General features: G+C 42.3%; 1 protein-coding gene across 1 annotated transcript in view; it reads left to right on the top strand.

Annotated features, from left to right (window-relative positions):
- plxdc2b (plexin domain containing 2b) overlaps positions 1-24,214 on the top strand; it is an 82,876-nt gene that overhangs the window by 28,834 nt on the left and 29,828 nt on the right. Inside the window, exons 2-4 of the mRNA XM_079181734.1 lie at positions 7,022-7,245; positions 16,223-16,369; positions 18,686-18,755. Of these exons, the coding sequence (XP_079037860.1) occupies positions 7,022-7,245; positions 16,223-16,369; positions 18,686-18,755 (441 nt within the window). The remainder of the gene's footprint in view (positions 1-7,021; positions 7,246-16,222; positions 16,370-18,685; positions 18,756-24,214) is intronic.

The raw sequence follows: 24,214 nt of genomic DNA, 5'->3' as shown, positions 1-24,214 counted from the left end.
GCGTTAAGTCCAACTTGTCAAATATGGCAGCTTGGTCCGTTGTCCAAACTGTGATGCTCCACGTGGCCGTAGTGATGGCGCGAGTAAAGAAGTTAGTATAAGAAGCAATAAGGTCCACACGGGTCCAATGACACAGGACTTTCCCCCAGGAGACCGGCTTTTGTGTCTCGTGTGAAACCAAAAAGTCTGCATTGATTTATTTCAAGTTATGTGACGTAATGTTATTAAATCGCATACAAACACTCCCTTGTTGCCTCAACCTAACCAATAGAGTGCTGCAGGAATGCAGCACTCTATTGGTTAGGTTGAGGCAACCCAGAAATAAGTCAACATATTTGTACTTTTGGTTCCCTCTTCTCAAAGTCAATGGGTTTTTTTAATCAGTTTTTGGTCAGATGCATGAAATTCGGTCAGTGGTTAACCCAAGCTTCAGAACCTTTTGTTCTACAACTTAAAATACATCAATAAATACCCTTTTGTAAAATGTTGCAGACTTTACGTGTCTTAGAAAAGGCAGTTACTAACAAGTGTCTAAATGAGACGACTAAACGTCTTCTTGTCGAACACTAGTCCGCCTTTAGCTCAGCGGTGGTGACGTGAAGTCATGCCACCGCAACGTATTGTTTGTATACGCTTTTTACCTCTGGCGTCTACATTCACACTTCAAAAAATCTCACAAGTATCATAAATTTGCGTTTGCCAGCAAATTTATTTTCTGCAATAATCCCAAATACAATGGATAAAATACCACTGGCTTTTTGATCCAAGGAAACAATGCGATGCTAACTTCCATGTTGGCCTACAAACACACACCAACCCTGCAGCACTCTATTGTTTTCTATTAGAATGGCTTCTATTTATAGCCCTCCTATCACACCTGCCACGTTTCTCATTTTAGTGACATTCAAGAGCGCCTGCTCGCCACACAGTGTTACATAGTGTTCATGGTTTGTTTACGTATTCTGATGTTGCCAGGAACCTTTTCCGATGTAGTTATAGAAGGATCAAAGTTCAGTGCAAAGTCATTGTTTACATGACAATGTAGCACATGCAGATGTACGATAGCGGTTTTCCTCAATTTCAAATGTGTCTTTGTCTCTTATCTAAAGGAGGCCGAGATGCATCTCTGGGTTACTGAAGTGAGAAATCCGCTTTGTACATAGAAATTTAAATATAAAATCCTCAACAAGCATGTTTCAGAACGAGACACGCGTCTCTATCTGCAGTCCTAATCTGAACCTCAGGGGATGTTTGCGTAGCAGTGCTCCGACTTAGAAAGATGTGACTAATTGTTGGCAAAACAAAATCTCTGGTGTAATGGAGCGTGCACGACAAGCAGGACGCTCACTTGATGCCCCTGGAGGGAAATTCATTGAATTTTCTGTATGCTTTTGGTGTGTGTGTGTTTAATTTTCTGTCTAATCTCGTCTCATGCACTGATAATCTGAGATTTAGATGCATCTCGCATTTAATCTATTTCAATGTCCTCTGTCATCGCGCTGTTCATCTGAACTTTATGAGGACTGTTTGAATGGATGGACTGGATGTCTTGCTGCTGCCTCTCTGTCTACCTGTGTTCAACTTTCTCCTGCAGTCAGCTTCTAGACTTTATGTGTCTGCCTAATGACAGGCTGCACTTTCAAAAGAGGATGTGTAAAAAGCAAGCTCCGGCAGGTTAGAGAAGCGCACTTTGCTCTGCGTACTGTAATAGTTTCAGAAAGTTGCATGTCTGGAATTTGAGTGGAGTAATGTTTAATGCGTCTCTCCACCCCAGGAGACAGAGATTTTAAAGGGTCTGCAGTTGGATCCCTTGGCATCACACATGCTGTGCATTTCAATATTTCAACTAATATGAAAATCAAGCGTGTCGCCTGTCTGCTGTTAGCGATCTATAATCTATTAACACACAGAATGAGATAAAAAAAAAAGCTTGTTTAAAAAGCTCTCGTCTTGTCCGTCACAAGATCAAACCAGCAGCAGTCTCCTATTAAACCCAGTTTATTAATTCATCGTTAACTTCATATTGAGTTTCTGAGCTTATCTGCCTCATGATTGTAGCGTCAGTCAATGCTGATAACACTCTGTCAGGGTTTTTAACATGTTTGAGCCTCAGTGTTTGGTGCTCTGAGATGAGCCTGAACATAATTTGGCTCGTGAAGAGCCATAAATTGAAAGCTGCCTGTTGTGTCAAACACTCATTCAGGCTCCAACCTCACATGTCGACTTGAGATGTTTTGGTTTCTTAGAACGCTGATTCATTCTAATGCTGAAACAATGAGTCGATGAGGTCTGGACCCAGGCATATGATTGGATTAGGGTGGGCATTTCAAGTTCGATTATGTTGTGGTATGTGGTTCATTCAATACTTCAGGCGGGCCCCCTGTTTTTGGGTCAAGACACATGCTTTCACTGAGAGAAACAGGACGTTGTTGAGAAGCCGTCGTGTAGCAGGTTACAGAGGCTTTCACACTGAGATTTGAGGCACATAAGAAACATGAATATTCACTGTCACAAAATGATGCTGGTGACTGTTTGTCAGACAAATCAAGCAATTTGAAGACGTCACATTAGTCTCCGGGAAATTGTGTTTTTCACGATGTTCTAACATTTTATAGACTTAACCTGGAGTGTGTTAGCGCAAAGAGAAAAATTACCAGATTAAACGGTATGTGCATCAACAAATCTTTCCTGACTACACTCAAAATGGAAATATTTGGAGGGGCCGGTTCAATGAACGACGTTACTATTAAACTATGACTATTGGGTCATTTGGGTGAATTGACCCTTTTTAAAGGAAAAGTGCTTAACGGTTTTGTGTTGTTATGCTCAAGTTTTGCTGAGAGCATCATTGTTTGCTGGCATTACGAAGTTCCTTCAGAGTGTGTGTGTGTGTGTGTGTGTGAGAGTGATTGAGTGCTTCTCCTGACAAATGTTCCCAATGAATCATTGCTAATGAACAAAACAAGACGCGCTGAATGGAGGAAAAATTGCGATGTTCTTTCTCGCGATCTGGAGCCACACTGTTAATCACATTGTCTGCTCCTCCTCGAAGAATGTGTTCTACTCTAACAAGAGGACCTTTCATCACACCGATTATCTAAGACCTGATTTAGTTTTTGACTCTTGTTTTGAAGCTACGATGAGCACAACTTAAAAAAAGAACAAAAAGCCGTCAGCAATAGTTACATCAACTTAATCCGTGTTAACCCTGGTGACTTGATCTGCACAGAGCCTGAGAGAGATGGTCCTCCAGCGTTTACTCTGATAAAGCAGCGTTCAGTGGGCACTAAATTAAGCGCTCCGACACCCAGAGGTAAAAAGGCAAAGAAACCGTCGAGGGTTGTGACTTTTTCTCTGCTCAAATTATGCACACCACACACACTAGCATGCAGAAATGCAATGAAGCGTTCCACCTCCTTTACTTTCCAGTCATGTGTGGCAGTCTCCTGTCAGCAACACTGAGTCAGGTGGGAACTGAGAGGGGAAAACAAGCAGAAGCTGAATGAAAGAAGGGGTGCAGACAGCACCTTTATTCTGCGGTTTTATGACCCCCCTAAACGACCTTGAAAGGTTTTAGGTGGAACCAAATTACAGTCCCTCCGGTGTTTGTGAATCAGAGGTGTTGACAGGCGTGAGTGTGGCCAACAAGGCCGCTCGACAGAGTCAGGGTGAAGGTATGCGGGGGCTTTCAGGCTCACTGAAAGAAAAGTAGAGGGGAAAGATTTCCCTTCACACAAAAGGCGAGGAACAGTCTCGTACTGAGGAGCAGCCTCGTCCTGCTGGGAGGTTATTTTAGGTGTCCCTCAGGGGTCTGACCTCAGTGCCCTTCCCAAATGCTTGACAAAAGACCCAGAATTACCCCTGGATAATAAGAAAGTCTGCTGCCCCCTGAATCACCAACACCAGAGGTGGTGTTCACAAGAGAAATGCAGGTGCATGTGCTCCTTGAAAAGGTGACTCATCATGGGCGTTCACATTGGGACACGCTGGGAAAAGAGCGGCCATTTATCCAAAGTCCCTATGTTGTGGTCATGGTGTATTTTAAAGCATCCGCTGTTCGCCAGCTTTCCATCGTATATATTGAGGAACTGACAAAGATCCTTTGCAGGACGAAAATAAATGTTTAGGTGCCTCTTGGATAAGAGTGTATAACTGCTGTTGACAGGAAGTTTTCCTGGGATACTTTGTACACACGGGTGTGACTAATGACCATTAGGGATAGAGTGAGTGTCAGGAAGTGTTAGTGGTACGGTGAGAATGAGCGAATAGTTGGCCCGGGGAGCTGCTGCAGACACCAAACAACGAGACTGAGATGATGCACACGAAAGAGAACTTGATTCTGCAAAGACTGCAATTTTTAGAGAGACACCTTTACAGTAGTCGAACCTACTGAAGATAAAATGTTTTTATATGTAATCTGTCTTAAAGTGAACGTTAAAATGATTTCCGGCTTGGTTTTTCTGTCTTCGACATTACTGATTGAAGGTGAGCACTAACTTTTAATTGTTCTTCATTTGGCTCCAAAAACAATTTGCTGCAAATTGCACTCAGCTCTCTTTCATACTCCGTGCATGAGCCTTCTGCGTGTGAATCAACACCCGTCTCTTCGTGCAGATTGCTCTCTTTTGCTTCTTGCCTTGCTGTTGCGCATTATAAAGTGAGTCTGTCAGCTTCCACTTTTGGGGGAATTAGCATCTGAAGCCCCTCCACTTGCTCCCTCCTCGTCTCATGAGAACCACTGGTCGGGGGCCCAGGGAGAGGAGGAGAGAGGAGGATGAAATGTGAACGTTGGGGAAAAGAGAAAGACGGGAAAGGAGTGGAAAACCCGGTGACCTCCGTCTCATAAAAAGAAGCAATCGGCAGTATTTTCTGTTCTATAGCCAAAACAAGTTGCATCGCTGCAACAGCATGCAAGCACTTTGTAAACTTTGCGTTTGGAATAGTGCTATAAAAATTAAGTTTATTACTAATTGTCTTGAACCGCTTAATCCTATTAGAGTCATGGGGAGCAGGAGCTTATCCGAGCATGCCGAGCATCCGCCTGAAGGCAGGGAAACAAGTCTGCAGTCAATCACAGGACTAACGGATAAACAGACCATCTCTCATTCATACCTACACGACATTTAGCAACTCTGATCCACGCGAGTGGGGAACTCATGTAAGCAAGTGGAGAACGTGCAGTCTTGGTCAGGTTTAATGTAAAAGTACAAATGTATTAACAGCAACAGTACGTAAAGTATTTAAGTAAAAGTATTTGTCAGGGTCCCTTTCAGAGATTTTATTATATTATATTATACTATATTGGAATATTGTTCCTGATGCTGGTGGAGCACAGTTTGTATGTACCGTTGGATCACAGTATCATGTTTTATAAATAGATTGAATGTTTTGTTTGTAAATGTAGAAATCTATAAACCAACTAGTTACTCCAGGTGTCAGATAAATGTAGTTAGTGGAGTAGAAAATACCAAAATAAACTATATTTTATAAAAGAACGGTATTATATAATTTAAATACTCAAGTAAAGTACCTCAAAATTGAATTTAAATACAGTACTTGAGTAAATACTTTCCATCACTGAAATGCAGCACTAAAAGACTTCAAAACCCCCATAATTAATTAAAAGTGATGCTATAAATCTGTTGCAGACAGGTGGTTGCTGAGACATCATAAACAGCTCTTTAGTTTATACTACAATAACATTCACACCTGTAGTTCGGTTCATTAAAAGAAATCATTTTTATTTTAGGTCTGTTTCATGTTCACACTGGCTTGTTCTAAACAAACCAAGAGGTGTACAAGACATATGGACTGAAACATGATTTATTGATAAGACAGTTTCCCTTTTTTCAACATAACATGGACACAAATCACATTCTGGTGACATAACTGCTTATGCGCTTATTTGTCACTGATTGTGACAGTTATTATTTGAGATTGGAACTAGACTTCAAATGTCCAGAATAATGAATTAGAAACAGGACTAATATCAGGCTTCTTGTACCGTAGTATACTTAGTGGTTTCTAAATTATAGATCACTGACTTTCTATTGGGAAAGACACAAACGCCACACCTTTTCACTTTCTCATCGACTGACCATTGTTATTAGATTATCTTGCATTATATATACATACATAATATATACATTACATTGCACTTCAGATTTCTTACTTGAGACTTCACGATCAGTACACCAATGTCACAGATTAGCTTTTGAATTTGTGTTTCACACTGCAAAGACAGAGACCCACCTTTTCCGAGGGTCTTGGTCCGGTTGTTTCAGCGCCAATCTAAACAAACTGAAACAAACCGTTTAAACTGAAGGCAGTCAGAAGGAGCACCGTAAAGCTTTGTTGAACGGAAAAAAAATAATTCTGGTTTGAAAGTATTTTTTTCACAACCTTTAGAAGGAAAAAGGAATTCTGATGATCTGCTTGGTGCTTTTCGGACTCGTCATTTCTTATAATGACGCAGCACATTTCGCCGTCTGTCTCAGGCTCCGTTAATTCGAGTCAGTGTTTACATTAACACGGAACCATTTCTCACCTTTCACCAGCGTCTCATTTCAGACGGGGTCAGGGATGATTGTGTGTGACCGTGGCCCTCTGGTCTGTGTGGTGGCTGCTGAGTCATCGCTAATGTGCATCTGTTTCAGGCAGTGAGATTTCTCCCCAGAGCAATGAGAAAAGTCCACAGAGACAGTGAGTTATGAGGGAGAGGCACAAGATTAATGGCTTGAATAGTCCCCGCCTCTATAATTTGCCTATTGCCTTCGTGAAAACACAAATATTAGTGTTGCATTTAATTATCTTGTTCGTACATGCCACCAATTTACATTACGTGGCAAAACACTTTCCCTTTCGGGCTAACACAGGGCTCAATAAAGTTGAAAACTTATTGAGCATGATTAGTAGGCTTGGTGACCTACTTTCCATTTATTGACATGCAATTACAACTTTGGCTTTGGGTCATACGCTGATGTTTTCTTTTACTCACACTTTTGATTTCCCGTCTCCCCAGGGGTCTCTTACTCATACGTGCAGGGGCAGGCAGGCGACGAGGACGCGGCAGTGGACGTGAAGCTGTACAGTCACCGGTGGAGGAGATGGCTTCCCCCAAAACCTCGCAACATGGACAGTAACAGGGCCAGTCAGGAGCAGGACCAGGATCCTGAGCGGGAGGAGCCCGAGGGCTTCCCAGGCCTGCTGTCTGCAGAGGAAACAGACAACAGCTCCCAGATAGAGGTAGGTGCTGAGTCACGCCGAGCTCATTAGCAGAGAGAGATGCAACTGTATGCCGTTTTGTGTTTTCAGAATCAGAGAAAAAAACTGAAAATATAGTGTCTTACAATGTTTATTTCCTCTTCTGTGGCTCTGGGGGAGTTTTCTAAAGTCTGGAAGAGACGTATAACTGAAAGTTTGCTGAACAAACTGGAGGTGAGAAGATCAATGAAAGACTATCCAGTTGCATTATGGGAAGTGTAGCATGCAGGGGTTTTGGAGTTTGAGCCAAAGAAGTGACTTAAAGTCAGCATTACTTTGCTTTTTTATGTTCATCTGATTTTTGTCCGTCTCTTGCAAGTTCCCCAAATGAATGGATGATGTGCAACGCCACAGTAAATCCCCGGAGCACCTGTTTAAATGTGTCATTAGGCAGCATTAGAAGCCCAACACACTCATGATCCTCCCACACAGGTGTTTGCTGTTAACACGCCTCAGCTGAGGTGCTGCGTGGGAATGTACAGACTGTGCTTGATTGACATCTCTCTGGTCTTTCTGTTGCACCTGTTTGGGCAGAAGATGCCGTGTTTGTGTCATTACTAGTTTCCGATTCTTAAATAGTGTTCAAGTCCAAGTCGTAATCACGATGGGAAACTCTAGTCTCACGACCCTCTAGAGTGGTCCGATGAATCTTTGCCCATCGAGGCTTTGTCTTGTTTTTGACCTTATTCCGAATGTAGTATTTTCCGACTAAGACGTGGAATTTGCCGATGTTGTTCAGGTTTTAGGAGCATTCTTTGGACTGCTTGCCTGTTTATGACTTTGGAGTTTGTTCTCGTGCAGAGCCGTATAAAGAGTAGCTTGAAGAACACGGTTTTGCAAAACAGTGACAAGAGTACACCACGGAACTGCAGTTGGACAATCAAAGTTGTAAGACGTAAGACGTAAGACGTACATCGTGGCGGGTGTGTTTTAGGCTATTCGGAGTATGCACGGCTGCAGGTAATCAGGAATATTAGTGGAATATTTCTTTTTTTATTAGCCACGAATAGCTTGGTAGGAGTTCTTTCTGGCAATAAGGGCAGAAACCGCAATATTTTGTGTAAACGTCGTCAGTATCTATCATTTCAGGTTGTGATAAGCGAAGTCATGCAACAGATATTAAAGTAAAAAAAGGGACGTGAATACAAAGTGCACTGAAAAAAAGGCTTTATGTTTAAGCTCTGTGTTATATGATATATCAATAATTCAATGTTATTTCATGGAAGGCCATGCAACGCAATGGAATCAAAGTTTGCCATCGTCGTCGTCATCTTCCAACTGAATCCAGACTTTATTGTGACTCAGTCGAGATCAGTGCAGCTCCACACAGTAAACCTTCCTGTCTAGTAAGGAAGCCAACTAATATAAAGAGAATGAATCGATAAAGTCCTCTGTTGAGCTGAAACAAAGAATACTCTGGAGATGCTTCCCTGGAGCAATTATAAATCTCCCTGGAAGAGTGGATGTTTCGTAATGAAAACAAAAGACTAGAAGGGGTCTTTTTAATATTTTATATCAAATTAAGCTCAGCCCTCAGGTGTTCACCTACCTTCTTCGTGGGGCTGGATCCTCGTAAACTTGACCTCGGAGAGACCAGAACAGGAAATGAACCCGGCCTCCCACAGTTTTGAGGGGTTAGTGGAGCTGCTTGAGATGAATAGCCGGGTTCGGCTTGTGTTTGTGCCTATGTAAATGAAAGGCATTACCCGTGTCCCCGTGTTATGGCGCCCGGGCCTGCACACAGTATCGAGGCGTTCAGTTATAATGATGGCGGCCACCTGGGCTTAGACAGCTCGTTAAGTCTTCCTGTGGCTTCTAATCATCTCGGGTTCAGAGTCTCTCAGTCGAGGAGGGAGGTAGCTTTGATCGTCAGCTGTAATCATTCACACACAGACATTTACATATAGGGACACAGTCGACACACTTGATTGTTTTCGCTCTCTCAGGCTCATTTGTTGTTGCAGAATGGAAAAGCAGTCCACGGCACAAACACCCCGTCATTCCTCCTCTCATCACTCAGCACACACGCATTGCCTTCACCTGCCTCCAACACTCTGTGTGGACATGAGAAACGCCTTCTTATTCAGAGGGCAGAGACTGTGGACGCCGAGCTGAAATCTTCCAAACCAGCAGTGAGCTGAATGGATTTGAAGACGGTCTTCTCTGACGTGAAGGAGCTTTAACTGAGGAGGGAAAATCTCCTCTTCGACGCTTTCACAAAGCTGTTCATCATCGGGTTTTCATTGTGTGTTTTGTCTATTTCAGGCAATCATTTGCTAAAGAAACATCAGAATCTCTTACTGTAAATGCGGTGTGTCCCTGGTGCACTAAAGTCTGTTGAAGCTACTTCCTGTGTAGGAACAGACTTCTCTTACTTTCTTAGGATTGATTTAGTTTTTATACTATTTAATGACTTTTGCTGAAAAATAGTGAGTTTAGAAGGAAAATGTTATCGATCTTCTCATCTAAACATCAGTAAAAAAGTAAATAGGCATATGTTCCCAAATGGCAAACTAATCCTTTAAAGTCACACAACGTATGTTTTGCCAGTTATCTGTTAAAATAAATTGTTTTAATTTCCATAAATCAGGTTTCCACCTTTATAGACCTCAAGGAAGGAATCTCTTGATGTCCTTCATAGTCGTTGCTCTGAGGTCAGTCTGTGTTTGGGTTAACTGGTGCCGTTACACGAGTTTCCATCAACAGAGTCATCTCACCTCGACATGCAGGTTTATAACAGTGGCCTTAACAGCAGACTGTCTGACGCCCTGAATGACCGCGACTCTCTGTGTTAGCTATCAGATTAAACAGCCTTCAGGTCACAGTCAGGGTGACTGACTGTGACCTGAAGGCTGTTTAATCTGATAGCTAACACAGAGCTAATAAGGCAAAGTTGGAACAAACCGTGGGAATAGTCAGTAATGGCTTGTGGCGGTACCGGTTGTGTTTTTGTTGTTTGTCACTGCATCTTCCAAAGTGCAGGTTCACAACCCCAGCTGTTAGGTTGTCATGTAAACTGACAGTTCGTGCAATTAAGGAGCAATGTATTTAACATTCTGAACATAAATATGGCAGCAAACAACTATTTGCTATGTTAAGACGTAGTGGAGTATTGTCTCCCTCTGTGTGTGTGTGTCGTTATCTGAGCTTCTCCTTGCTTTGTTGACATGGCCGGGAATGTTCGTGCATGTGAGCGTGCCACACTGGTTAGCGCACGGCTGCCGCTCTGCAGTGCTGTCATACGACGACGGTTAAAGCTGATCACGCCGTCGTGACGGAGAGCGTTGTGGTGGAACGAAGCTCCCACACTTTGGTTCCCTCTCAGGTAAACACGGTTAGCTCTGTCAGCACGCTTTGCCACAGTTAGCGCTGTCAGCACCGTTAGATATGAGCCACCTTACTTTGAAAAGCATGATGTCGATTGATAACATATAATGGGAACCAGTATTGAAAAACACTGTTTTCTTAATTTGATGGACCACTTAAGCTGTCTCACGAGAAAAAGAAGTCGGTGTAAATGAATGACTGGATCATTGTGAACATCTATCACCGCTGCGAACTACAGCTTCAAAAAACACCATGTGCTCATTCATTTCAATGGGGAAACTGACTGTATTGTTACAGCTGAGCTCGCTCAGTCCAAACCTCGTCTGCACACCAAAGCGAGCCAACATGGGTCCTGACCTCTTTGGGGAAAATAGTTTTAAAGGTAACTCACGGCTGTCAGGTGGCACCATTTTAAGACCTATCTTTATTGAGGAGCATAAACAAAACACACAAACACAGACGGCAGCAACTTGGATGATAGATTGTACAGACTGCTCTTTTTTTTTCCAACACATGAAGCCAAGAGAGACGTATAGCTCCTCTGTGTTCCCTCAGAAATAATGTGTACATTTGATGGTCTCATTTTCACGCCTGGCTGTTCCTAAAGTACAGCCTGTCCTGAGAATTTAACCAATGTCAGGTTGCCAATAAAAGCAGACAGTGTATTGGTGTTTGGGGGGGGGGGGGGGTGTTTGTCTTGCTTTGATGGGTGGTAATAAGGGTGGGGTTCATGGTTGGTATTGGATGTCTGGGACTCCACAGCTCAGGAGGCTCTTTGGGGGTTTCGTGCTTCACTACGTTCACTGTTTATTTGTTTATTTCTTAAGGGGGAGAATTCACGCAGCGAAGCAGCAAGCAGCGAGGCTTGCTAATTTTCATTACTTCAATCGAGTCCCAGTGCTGCTTTTACCCTTGCCACGCTCCACATTCAGACCCTGCAGTGAATGCAAATCATGTTTTTTTTTCTTTCTTCCTCTTCCTTTGTTTGTTTTGTGTCTCCGTTTGTCAAGTTTGTTAAAAGGTTCCCAGAGGATAATGTGTTTGGGAAGAGATATTTACTCGTCTTTTTGTAGTTGAGTGTTTAAACTCTGTAACGCTATATCATCTCAGGCAGCTGTACTGCTTGGGGCTGCTCTACAGATGAACCTGTGGCTGTTTAAATTTCCGTGCGTGTCCGGCCTTTAACTGTCTGCCTGAGCATCATCTTCTGGTGTTAAGAGCTGTGGGCTTTTCTGAGTGGATCAGCCAAGATTTTTGGTTTGCAGTTATTTCTTCAGATTAACGGAGACGGAAAAGGTGGAGCGATAGTGAATTGTGAGTGTACCTCTACGCCCTTGAACATCACTTTGAAATATAACCACCTTCTGTTTGAACCCATCAGACAGCTTGCAAAGGCGATTCATGAGATTAACAACCAACGAAGAAGAAGACTAGAATTATATAGCAGCTGCTTGGATTCACCTCAGGCTACTTATCTACTTTAGTCTCCCCATATTTTTTATTCTTTTTGAAATAATCCACCACTGACACATGAATGTTGATCCAGTTTTAAGGTCACCTGGCTGGATTTCTTACACATTTCGAGCGTGATCTTTGCCTGGTACCAGAATCCACCAACTCCCCCGAGTCGACTGATTCGTCCGGCATCGTAACCTGTACAGCCATGTCCTGAACCCAGAAACCCAAGTCAGACCGGGTCCAAAATTATACTCAGGTTGGGGTAGAGTCTCACTTTATTGCCGTGGTCTGTGTGTCATCATGTCAAATACCTGCGACCTCTACATCATACTAATGTATCCACACTGTTATCGAATGAAATCAGATGGTGCTGCACAGACCAGTATGTAGTTTCACATAGTTGAACACACACACATACACACACATCAGCAGTACCATGAAGCTACTACGACTGGCAGGAGACGGAGCAGAACGATAAATAATGGAGCACAGGCATTATCAGTTGATGAAGCGCTGGACACATGAGCGATGGCATGCTTTTAATGTTTTCTCAAACAGGCCGCAGTCTGATGTCCCTGTGTGCTCTGCTCTGTGTGTGTGTGTGTGTGTGTGTGGGTCGTACTATCTATTGGAAAAAGAGGGCTTGCTGACAAGCGGCTTAATCCCGACGCATTGCAACATGTATTTAAAGCTCTAGTGTGCTTGTGCAAAGGTAACATTTTATTTTCTCGAGAGCAAAGACGTGGTTGCAGTTTTCAGTGTAACTCCTCCTTGATTTTTCTGACAAACATTGTTGAATCAGCCGCGACTACGTCTTCAGCACCAGTTTTGAGACACATCTCAAAAACATCTTATTTTCGAAAGTGAAAGCCCCTAAATGACCTCATAAAGATGAAGTCAGGGAATCCTGTGTGTTATGGAGCCATCGAGAAGTGAAAACAAGAAATTCGGGCCTCAGTATAATACAATATTGATGTGGTGGGCAGCTTGGGACGGAGCTGGGAGTGGATCTTTGTGAATGAGTCCTTTTTGCAGTTTGTTTTTGTGCTCTTGAGACAGAAAATGGTCCATTATAGGCAGCCATTTTTGTTTTCTCCATCACTATCCAGTTTCAGTTCACCCAGAAGCTGAGTGACGAGGTCACAGTCGTCCTCTCACTCCTTCGTCATGTGGCCATCTATCTTCCATTAGCCTCCCTTGAGCTTTTCAGTGCAGCTCAGTCTCATCTCCACACTCTCGTGCCTCTGCAGGTCAATTTGAACTTAACCCATTAGAGTTGCCTATGTGTGTCACCATATAATATTACAGTACAGAATGGATCCAAAAATGCATGCAAGATATATAAAAAATGGCTTGCTCATGTTTTCTATGAATTATTAACATCAAATGTATGGGTCTGCATTAGCAATACATTTGATTTAGATTTTTCTGTCTCAAATACATTTAAAGGGGACATACAATGACAAACATACTTTTTCAATGCTTGTGCACAGACATTTTGGGTATCTGGAGAACCTCGCAACCCACAAACCGTGAAATAAGACAACCCAGTCAGTTTTTTTTGTGGGCTCTTTTGATCAGAAAACATGTGATTCAACAAGCCATTCAGATTTTGCTCCTCCTACAATCTAACATGCAGACTCATTAGAATATACCGCCCCACATCTGAGTATCTCCACCCACAGCTTGAGAGCTACTTTTGAAAAGCTGCACCATATTTATTCTAGAAAGCCCGGAGCAGACTGGGCTTTTTCAGGAGGGGGGGGCTTAAAGAGACAGGCGCTAAAACAGAGCTTTTCAGACAGAAGGTGAAAACAGGTGTAGTCTGACAGACAGTATGAGAAAAATCAATGTGTTTTTCAACATTAAAGCATGTGAACATGTTCTACTAGAAACCCAAAATACAAGTATAATCCTGAAAATTAGCACGATATGTCCCCTTTAAAATGGCATAAAAGACAGTAAAAAATAACAGTTTCAAATAAACAGACAGTCCTGCAAATGCCCGTGATGGTTGCTGAATCGTCCTTCAGGAATGTTTGTCTTCATTTGATAGCCGACACCACAGAGGTGACAGGAAATGAGGTGAGAGCGATAGGAGGGATGATCGCTAGATCACTGCTTCACAAGGATTTTCCATTTTCCCTATAAGCCATCACCTGTCCCAGCAACATGCACATTCAGACCGACACCCGACCACAACGAGGTGTAAAGATGCAGAGATTCAGCTCAGGTACTGTGAGGAAATTAGCAATATATATCACTGTCATTTCATAGCTTCTAATAAATGTGTTAAAATATTCTGCTCGCTCTTCCTGTGGGTGATTTGTGCAAAGAACATTTAGCATTTTCAGAATGTCAGCAGTAATTTTACTGCTCAGGTTTTTTGTTCCTGTGAGGGAAAAGTTCAGTGCGTCTAACAACCACTGTAATTTAGTTTTGTTTTTATGCTCCACCAGCTGTTTTTATTTTGCGTTTGACAATGTGAGTCAGCAGATTAAAGACACTCGCTAGTGCCATCAGGATTCTCAAGGCTTATTCTTTTTCAAAATCTATCTGAAGTCACACGTGACTCAGTCGACCATTGACAGCTTCAAGATAAAGTGGTGAATGTTCAACTTATGGATGAATTATATACTGTAAAATACAAAGAACAACTCGTTCCTGTGTGAGCACGGCTCCAACCTGAGATGAGTGTTCATGTGAGCTGATTTCTTGTCGTAAGTGGGTTACCACACTTCTCTTGCTGGCACACTTTGGCACAAGTTTTGCAGCGCATGATTTAAAGAAACAGTCAGTACCTACTTTCCACAACCTCCCACCAAAACTCTCTGTATAATTATTATTGTGCCTGTTTATCTGGTCCCTTCACCTCTGGGGAGCCTCCATCTCCCTCGATCCTTCGAAAAAACATCTTGAGCTGATTAGCAGGAAACGTTAAAGCTGTGCATTTGCGTCTACTCCTTTTACAAGTGCCCTTGTTTTCTATTCTGAAAGTAATGTGCTGACTAAGGCTACCCGGAGGGGCGTTCTTCCCTGACACGATTTGTCTGCACTTTAAGCCGTGATGAAAGGCTTCTGGCAGTGTTTCGCTTAAATCTACAAATTGATCAAAAGTAAAAGCCACCTACATGGCTGAGCTCCATTTGGATTTCTGATTTTTATCAATCCCACAGAGGCTTTGCTAAGCCTGAAACATTATCTCTCTGTTTTATATTCCAGGCTGAATATTATGTAGCGGTACTACATTATAACTCTCTGAGGGAAATAGGAATCCTCAAAGCAAAACCAGCTGAACAGGGAAGGATTGTGGCTTAATTAATGTTTGTCTCATGGCCTTTTGACAACCGAAGCGCGGCAGCTCTAGATTATAACCACTTACGTATCAAAGTATGCACAGAGATGTGTGAGTTCCTATTAGTGAGATCACAGTCAGACGTATAGTGTACACTCTCCTGGCTCACCATCCAGCAAAACATTAACTTTAACAATGTTTTAGATAAAAGACACAGCTGTAAGGTATCTCATTAGACCCGGAGGGAAACAGACGAGCAATAGGAAGCCCTCGACACGAGCGTTCTTCCTAATCCTGCACAGGAAACAATAAAAGCAGACGGGCCGCTCCCACATGGCTTATAAAAGTCTGCAAATGTTTATCTTAGTAAAGGCAATTCTGACTGCGCAGTCTGGTTTTAAGAGTGGAAGAAGTTGCTTGGCTTCTTGTTTTTTTTATTTATTATTATTATCGGATTAGTTGACAATAAAACATCTTTGTGTGCTGATTGTGCCCATAATGAAAAACCACAGAGTTGAATGAAAGGACAAAGAGAACGCACACATAGTGGAAATGATTGCATTGTCATATAGTGTAATTTAGGAGGTACTTTGTTCCGCAGCAAAATAAAAAAATATATATACTCTTAATTATCCAGATTCTATTGCAACTAACTGTCTTATTAGTTTGCTTTGAATTTGATCTGGGCTCACAGGATCTCTGCATAGTGTGTTCGCTCTGCACCGTATAATAAGGGCTTAATTAACAGAGCAACACAAAAATATCTACTCTCTCCTTCAAGCTGTATTTCATTCCTCTAAATCACTTAATTATGCGTCTGCACGGTCTTTATTCTGTATGCAAACTCACAGGGTGCGTTTTGTTTTGTCACTTCTGCAGGAGGACACAGATCACAACTACTACACATCGAAAACATACAACCCGTCCGATGCGATGAGCAAGGACTTGTGGGTAGACACGGACCAGATGGACAAGGACAAAGTGAAGATCCACGGGATTCTGTCCAACACACACAGACAAGCGGCGGTAAGTCAACCGACCCCGTGAGAGGAGAGTCTTTAATTTAATTTCAATTGTATATTCCTGTATATTCCTACCTAAGACGTTAAGATGAAACGCCACTAGAGGTTCATGTGTCTCACTTAGGTTTAACTTAAATCTTCTGCAGCCTTTTAGGATGCTAAGGGACGCAGCATCAGCCCCCATTTATCTACTCAGAGTCAAGCTTTTAACTGTTTCAACTCAAAGAAGAGATACTCAGTGTTTATGCATAGGTCACTATGTTTGGTACATGTGTGTACTTGACTATGGGACAGACTATTGTAAATGCTCAAATAAAACATGACAGGTTTTTACTATAGTACAGTATGTTTATTGCCTCCACCATTAAAAACATGGTTGCATCAGTCATTCCTTTAAGCATCTAAACCGTTAAAAACCTTCTGCAGTGAAGTTTAAAAGCGTCCCTCCCTCCAGCTCTGCACAAGCAGGTGACCCATGTGAGGTGCATACTGATGAGGTCACCCAAGGCATCATTTAGTGACTGGAGAGACAAAGCAGCATGGCAGCAGGGCAGTCACAGACTTTTGAGAGAGAGAGAGAGAGAGAGAGAGAGAGAGAGAGAGAGAGAGAGAGAGAGAGAGAGAGAGAGAGAGAGAGAGAGAGAATGAGAGAGAGAGAAGGCACCCAGGGTGAACAATAGCTGGCGAGGAGATAGAATAGAGCCCCACATTGTGCATTCTGGTCCTGCACCTTCAGTCAAGTAATGATGGATTGAACCAAACAATCTGATGCAAGCTATTCTTTGTAGCCACTGAGCGGCCCGGCTAAGAGGCGAGGCCTTTCTCTCCAGACAGTATAGGAGGGACGTGGGAGGCTTCTCTGACGTTTGCAAATACATTTTAAAAATAATTTATCAATTCAATGGCCAGCCAAGCAATGCAGAGTCAAAAAATGAGATCTTGCCTGCATGGTTTCATTGTGTGATTGCAGCCCAAAACCATCTGTGCAGAAATGCGGCCACCGTGTCAGCAGACTTAACATTTTAAACAAATAGAGTTTATGTTGATGGCAGTTAAAATCCTGACAAACTGCATAAAACTCCGAGAGCTTCTATATTCCCTTCTGGCTCTGCTGCCCGACCAGCGCTTTGGCCGCCGACACTGAAAAAGGAATTGACCAATAAGGTCGTAAAAAGAAAAACGCAGCCGCAGAGGTCCACTTCATCACAGGATTGTAGGAAAGTTAAGCTCGGGATTGGCTGTGTAGTCTGTGAGATCCAGTGTGGTTTGCCGCAGGATTACTCCCTCCAGCATAATCTAGGATCACGTTTAATGTTTACTGTGGACTGTCTTTCTCCATAACATTTTCTGGCAGTGTCACTGTCTAGCATATTCACATCAGGGGAGTAAATAATGAATGTATAAACCATCATTTGTGGTATTATTGTTTATTGAAGCCCTTTTTATTATGTGTTAATTCCCATCAACGGATTTGTAAACAGTATGGAAGCCCATTTGTGTCAGGAAAAGAAAAACGAACAGATGAAAAGTTAGGAATGATACTAATGGTAAATTAAAATGATTTGCGATGAACTAGTATTAGCTGGGGATCTCAAGTAAATTGTAATAATTGCGGAGGTCAACTATGATCTCTTTCCCGGTCGTAAATGATATTGAATCTAAATATTATAAAGTATAAAATGTAATATATGCGGATGTGAAACGCAGAGACATATCTGGATGGTAATGTCCGTAAACCTGAGTAAAATACAGACTTCAATCATCCCGTGCGAATGTGCCACATGAAACACACACGAGGTATAATGTCTAATTCACATGACGTCCACAGGTCATAGTCCGAATGTTGGAAATCCAATGTGTTCATCGTTTTTCCAAACCACTATTCCTAATTTTTGTCATTTGTAATTTTTCTTACTTTCTTTTCCCCTGGACAAAATGGGCTTCCATATAATAGAGGTTTATAGATGCGTTATATGCAAATTCACCCATAAATGCCATGAACTAATGCTGCTGTATCTTGACTCCTCATAACTCCGCATTAACATGGTCAGGAAGACGGTTTTCTTTCGTCTAGTACTAATATGTGATAAAGGTCATATATTTATGTTTTACCACATTTCCATTCTTCTTTAAATCTCAATTTTATGTTTCTACTCAGAAATGAGCAGTGAAGTAGAGACCTCTGTGTTTCCTTTCCACGTTCTTTCCTCTGATCTAAATCCTCTTGTTGTTTTTAAGATGAAGACAGTCTCTCTCCTCTGATCCGCCTCTTGCCTCTTTCCTTCTGACCGGGGTCATCTGTCTGTTTTTCCCCTCACAGAGAGTTAATCTGTCCTTCGATTTCCCTTTTTATGGACATTTCCTGCGTGAAATCACCGTGGCGACTGGTGGTAAGTGAGCACTGTTCTTGGACTCTCTTCTCTCAATAGTAGTTATTAATGTTGTTATTGGATATACTGTATGTGCTTGGCATAGTAGACTGTACACAGAGACTTTTGATTGCTGCTGGGTTTAGGAGGGAACGTGGCATTCATGAAACGGAGAAGAAAAACAGTGTTTCTGGTACTCGGTGTACCTGAGTGAGTGAGTGGCCACTGTTCAAAGAGATCCCACCCCTGAATACAGAAAAGAACCAAACAATTAGTCATTTCTTTAGATGTCGTCTCTGGGAAGTTGAGAAGGCTCGTCTGGCACAAACCACAGGACAAAAACCACCACCGACACTCTGCCCAGCCGAGCAGACAGCCTGATACAAGACCAGTTACAGCGCTCACCTCCGCGGGATACTCGGGGGGGGGGGGGGATGAAAAAACAAACCATTCCCAACACTCGGCACCACCAGCTCCACACCAGACTTAACTGGAAGAGAAACCAGACCGATGGGTTTGGACTGGAAACAGGAGTCCCTGTGCCAAGTGGCCTTGCACACTCTGATAGACATGTATAAGGAGCTAGGGGTATCAAGAGGTGTGTGTGTGTGTGTGTGTGTGTGTGTGTGTGTGTGTGTGTGTGTGTGTGTGTGTGTGTGTGTGTGTGTGTGTGTGTGTGTGTGTGTGTGTGTGTGTGTGTGTGTGTGTGTGTGTGTGTGTGTGTTTGGGGGGGGTGGGTGGGGGGGTTTGACACGTGACACGGCAGACGTGTTTGCCAGAGTGTGCGAAGCAATTTTCCACTTGAGTCTTGACGGCGAAACCACAACACCCCCAACCATCTATTATCACATGAAAGACCGAAGCCCTGCTCTTACCCAACTATTTCAGAGATGCTGTGTGCTGCGTTTAACTGCCGCTGCAATAATAAAAGAAATAATCCGCCGCGATCGTCATTATCATCGCTGTCTCGTTCCCCCCCCACACACACACACACACACACTTGATCCTCCATCAGTGGCAAAGTTGAGTTGGGGTTGAGAGGCTGGATGATGGTGTGGAGGCGTGGACGGGCTCGCACGCTACTAGAGGGGAGATAACAAGAATTTGCATTCCTCCAGACAGAGAGGAAGGGATGAGACCGAGGAGGAGGAGGCAGCTATCTGCCTCTCGCAGGCCTCTGGGGCTTTGTCTTCCTCACATCCCTCCATTTCAGGGCCTATCAATCAGCTCGTCCTTCTCTGCCCACTGGACCATCTTTTCTCCCTTCTTTCATCGCCGTCGGCGAGAGTCACTGTTTTTACTTGAGCCAATATTTCTCTTTGCTACCTTAAGTGTGCTGAACCTCTGCAGGAAAAGATCATTTGTATCAGTTTTGTATTTTCAGAGTTACTTTCTAAACACCGCAGCAGCCAGTTCTCGAACACATTAACGATGAAGCAACACGATGAAGTTGGCATGCAGCCTTGTCAAACATGTGAAGTCTACGTCCAGTTTTATGGGTTTTGCATGCAGTAAATCAAGCGTTTCACTCTTAAAACTCTCCACCGCAAGAAGTCGTTTTGAGTTCTAAACGTTTTACGTTAAATTAGGAGAAAAAAATAGTGTGATGAGATTGTTTTAATCTGTTTAAAATACAACTCAACTTGCAAATGTTGAGACTCTCCCACAATACTACCTCACTAAAGATACAATTAGACACATTATTGCGACTGTGGAGAGCAGGGGTCGTCCTTCAATCAGAGGGTCGGCGGTTCGATCCCCGGCTCTGCTGGTCGCATGTCGATGTGTCCTTGAGCAAGACACTTAACCCCAAAATTGTTCCCGTAACTGTGCCTACGGTGTTTGACCGTTAGTCTGATAGGCAGGTGGCACTTAGCCCCCAACCATCAGTGTGTGAACGGGTGAATGATGACAAGTAGTGTGAAAAGCACTTTGAGTGGTCGGAAAGAAAGACTGCACAAATTTCAAGAAAAATGATCTCCGGCAATTCTTAAATTATATAAATTTGTATTAGAAGCAGGTAGAAACCATCTCCTGCTTGTCTTTTAAGATATTAAAAGTTTAAAGGCTCACTTGGGACAAAAGTTGCTTGATTAAGATTTAAGACGTCTGAAACTATTATTTGATTAACTTCTTAGCTGATCAACAGACAATTAACTGTTAACGGTTAAAGAAATGCATCTCTACTCCAGTGCTATACTTATATTCTCAAACATCACATACACACACATTGTCACTTCAATAGCCTGCAGCACCTTAGATGCTTGAACACATTAAATATAACTAGAAATGTCTTGAAAATGAACGGATTCTGCCAACAAAGAGGAGAAATATTCGTACAGTCGGGACAATTACAGGGACTGTCAGCATTCTGCAGGTGTTGTAATGAACTGACAGGTTATTGTTGAATTGTGTGTGTGTGTGTGTGTGTGTGTGTGTGGACGGCTCGACATGTGGAGACTGTGAATACCATGATGATATATGATCTGACCACTGCCAGCTGTGTCGACGGATATCCAGCTGTGCCATGCTGCGTACTGGGCGGCCAGCTGTCACACTTTACAGCCAGAATACAAACAAAGATTCAGAAAACACACGATTTGGTATTATATATTGTTATCCAGCTAATTGGTGATCACAAGCTTTTATATTTATATGTTAGGCACCAAATACATAACGTGTAAGGCAAGTATAGGAGCACATGAGAGGAAACGGTGTAATTTCGTCCGGACTCTGCGACCCAGATGTGTCCGCCTCGGGCGAAAAAAACCCCTTAAAGGGCTGCAAGATAAATCAGAAAGATCATGAGATGATTAAGACAAGAAATATCTCTGCCGTACAAATCATGTTTATTATTTTAGGTTTTTATTGTGACATATTTGATGGTATAGGTATAAGATTATTAAGATTAAACGAACAAAGACGGGACCATCACTCTTTGGTTATTATTATGAAATGGGCCATTCTGCATAATTAGTACTTTAGTTATTTTGATGCTACTTTTACTTTGAATGCAGACCTTTTACTTGTAACTTCTTGAGTATTTTTACTATGTAGAATTACTACTTTTACTGAAATCCACCAATGGCAAGCAACACCGTCTCCTAGAAATTTAAGTATTTCCTTGAAAAAACATTGCCACTGACTATAAGTCAAAGTGTGTCCATGTAATCCACGTTTCCCTTCACAAACACAATGAGACAGGGTTGTGACAAGGATGATAACTTTTAGTTTATCTTAGGCTGAAGACGTTTGACTCTTATGTAAGCCAAGTCATGCAGACGATCACTGCCAATTTGTACTCTGAAGAAATCTGTTTGTGAAACATAAAACACATTACAGATGTTTTTCCTCAGAAGCCATAATGGATTGGTTATAGGCTGACATCGTATTGTTTGCTTCACTTAGCAATAAAAAAAATAAATAACAGACGTCTCATTTGGATTTCAAAAAAGCAGTTTCACAACACAAAAGACTAATAAAATGTGTGTGTGTGTGTGTGTGTGATCCGGTGCGGGACTTTCCCGGCTCAGAACATCTGCGATAAACAGAAAATATCCGGTAAATTACACACAGCTCAGTACGAAGAAACAAAGTCCTTGTCTAAACACGATGTCCAATAAAGTGAAGCTTTAGTCTGGTGGTCCTGCTAATTCCTGCTCTTGTTTTTCTTGGACATACACACAGCTCGGCACTTTTGGATAGCAGCACATATAAACAGAAAGGGTTGGAAAGAATTACCCCGCTCAATCCCACCTTCCTAAAACCTCTTTCTCTACCTCAAACTCCTCTTCATTATTTCTCCTCTCGTCTTGTAGAAGAGCTGCTCCCTAAGTTCCCCTCCTACTCAGTCCAGTCTCCCTCTGCTGTAAGTGACGGCCATAATGGATGGATTGCCTCTCTATTGAGCGCCCCGCGGCTCTCACCTCTTTAGCGTATTGAGAGGCTGTCTGATTTTCTTTAGACTGTAAAATAAGTCGTATTGTGTTGTTAGGAGATTGCTGGTACGGAGCAGAAATAAAACCCTTGTGTGTGTGTGTGTGTGTGTGTGTGTGTGTGTGTGTGTGTGTGTGTGTGTGTGTGTGTGTGTGTGTGTTGGTCGGGGGGATTTCTAAGCTTTCTAAAGGTTGAAAGTGAAAGGAGAAATAATACAAAGCAAAGCCAAAGAAAGAGTGGATGAGATAAAAAAAAAAAAACGTGCTGGAGTTGAACGCTGGGTAAATATGAGATGAGGTGGCTGATCTGTGTCGCTGCACAATCAGATAAAGGAAAGTGCAGACGCAGCAACGGAGAGCCGGTCCCACCATGGCATTGTGTTTACCTTAACGTAGGCAGGTAGACTAAACAACCCTGCCTCTTTTATTTTCTGTCCTCTTTACACTCATTGTCCGTGACACAATCTGCTTTTATCGTTCATGTCCTGCAAACACAAAACGCGTCCATATTCCCTTCTCCAGCTTTTAAAAGCTTGTTTATGTTTCTAAAAGTCTATAAAAGCAGCTGCTTTACAACAGTGTTTCCCAAAACCTTTTGAAAATTACAAACCATAGCAACCCAATTCACAATTAAATCACGAGAAGAGCAAAAACAAAACATTCATCTCCAGGAAGCCTTTGCACTTTTTAATTATTTTTAATTATTTAATAGCAAAAGCATGATAAAATAGAGAAGTTAGTGAGTTTAAGAGTATTTCGTCAAATCTTGTATATTTTTGATAGGAATAAACTAACCATGGGAACTCCTCTTATTGAGCCATGCAGCTTTAACCTCATTCACTCCAGGTGGAGTTCTCTAAAGTCACATCTTCACTCCCACTCTTCGCCTGCTCGTCTCCTCACTGTGTGTCTGCTGACACTGCTGAGCTGGGAGGTCTTTAGGAAAAGATAGATTCCCCTTATGATGTGCTCTGCTCCTGGTTTCCAAAGTGATAGATGTGTTTTTATAGCCAGACTTCTGTTTGAGAAGACATATGGTGAGATGAAATAGGGAGTTTATGTGGCCTCAATGAGACTTTTCCCAAAAATCCTCTTTTCTTCTTGAGCAGTGTTTTTCCTCCCTTAAGTGCCTCAGGCAGCTACTTACTGTGTTTCTGTTGAACTTCTTCACCAAAGCAGAGAGGTCCCTTCAAAAGATAATGATTTCTTACTCTGGGTTGTTTGATGATTTATTACGGTATTCAGTACGTTTTTGAAGGTCTTTTTCATAGATAGTTTCCTATTTTAAACACTGATATAAAAGGAATAGTTTGATATTTTAGGAAAAAAGACAATGGCCCTCTCTACAGCCAGCAGCCAGTTAGCTTAGCACAAAGAAAGTTAATGGGGCAGATACAGCTGACTGCTGAAGTAAAAGATTTCCAAAACATCCTATTCACATATTTTAATATGTATTCATAATTATTTTGTTGTCCTGGAAAGACCGTGATTTCCTTTTGTAAGACAAATTTTCAAACGAGTGATTTATGAGACATGTCTTTTTGT

This window comes from Pholis gunnellus, assembly GCF_910591455.1.
Source record: "Pholis gunnellus genome assembly, chromosome: 20".
NCBI lineage: Eukaryota > Metazoa > Chordata > Actinopteri > Perciformes > Pholidae > Pholis > Pholis gunnellus.
Note: the sequence above shows the minus strand (reverse complement) of the source record. Positions and strands in the feature narration are given on the sequence as shown.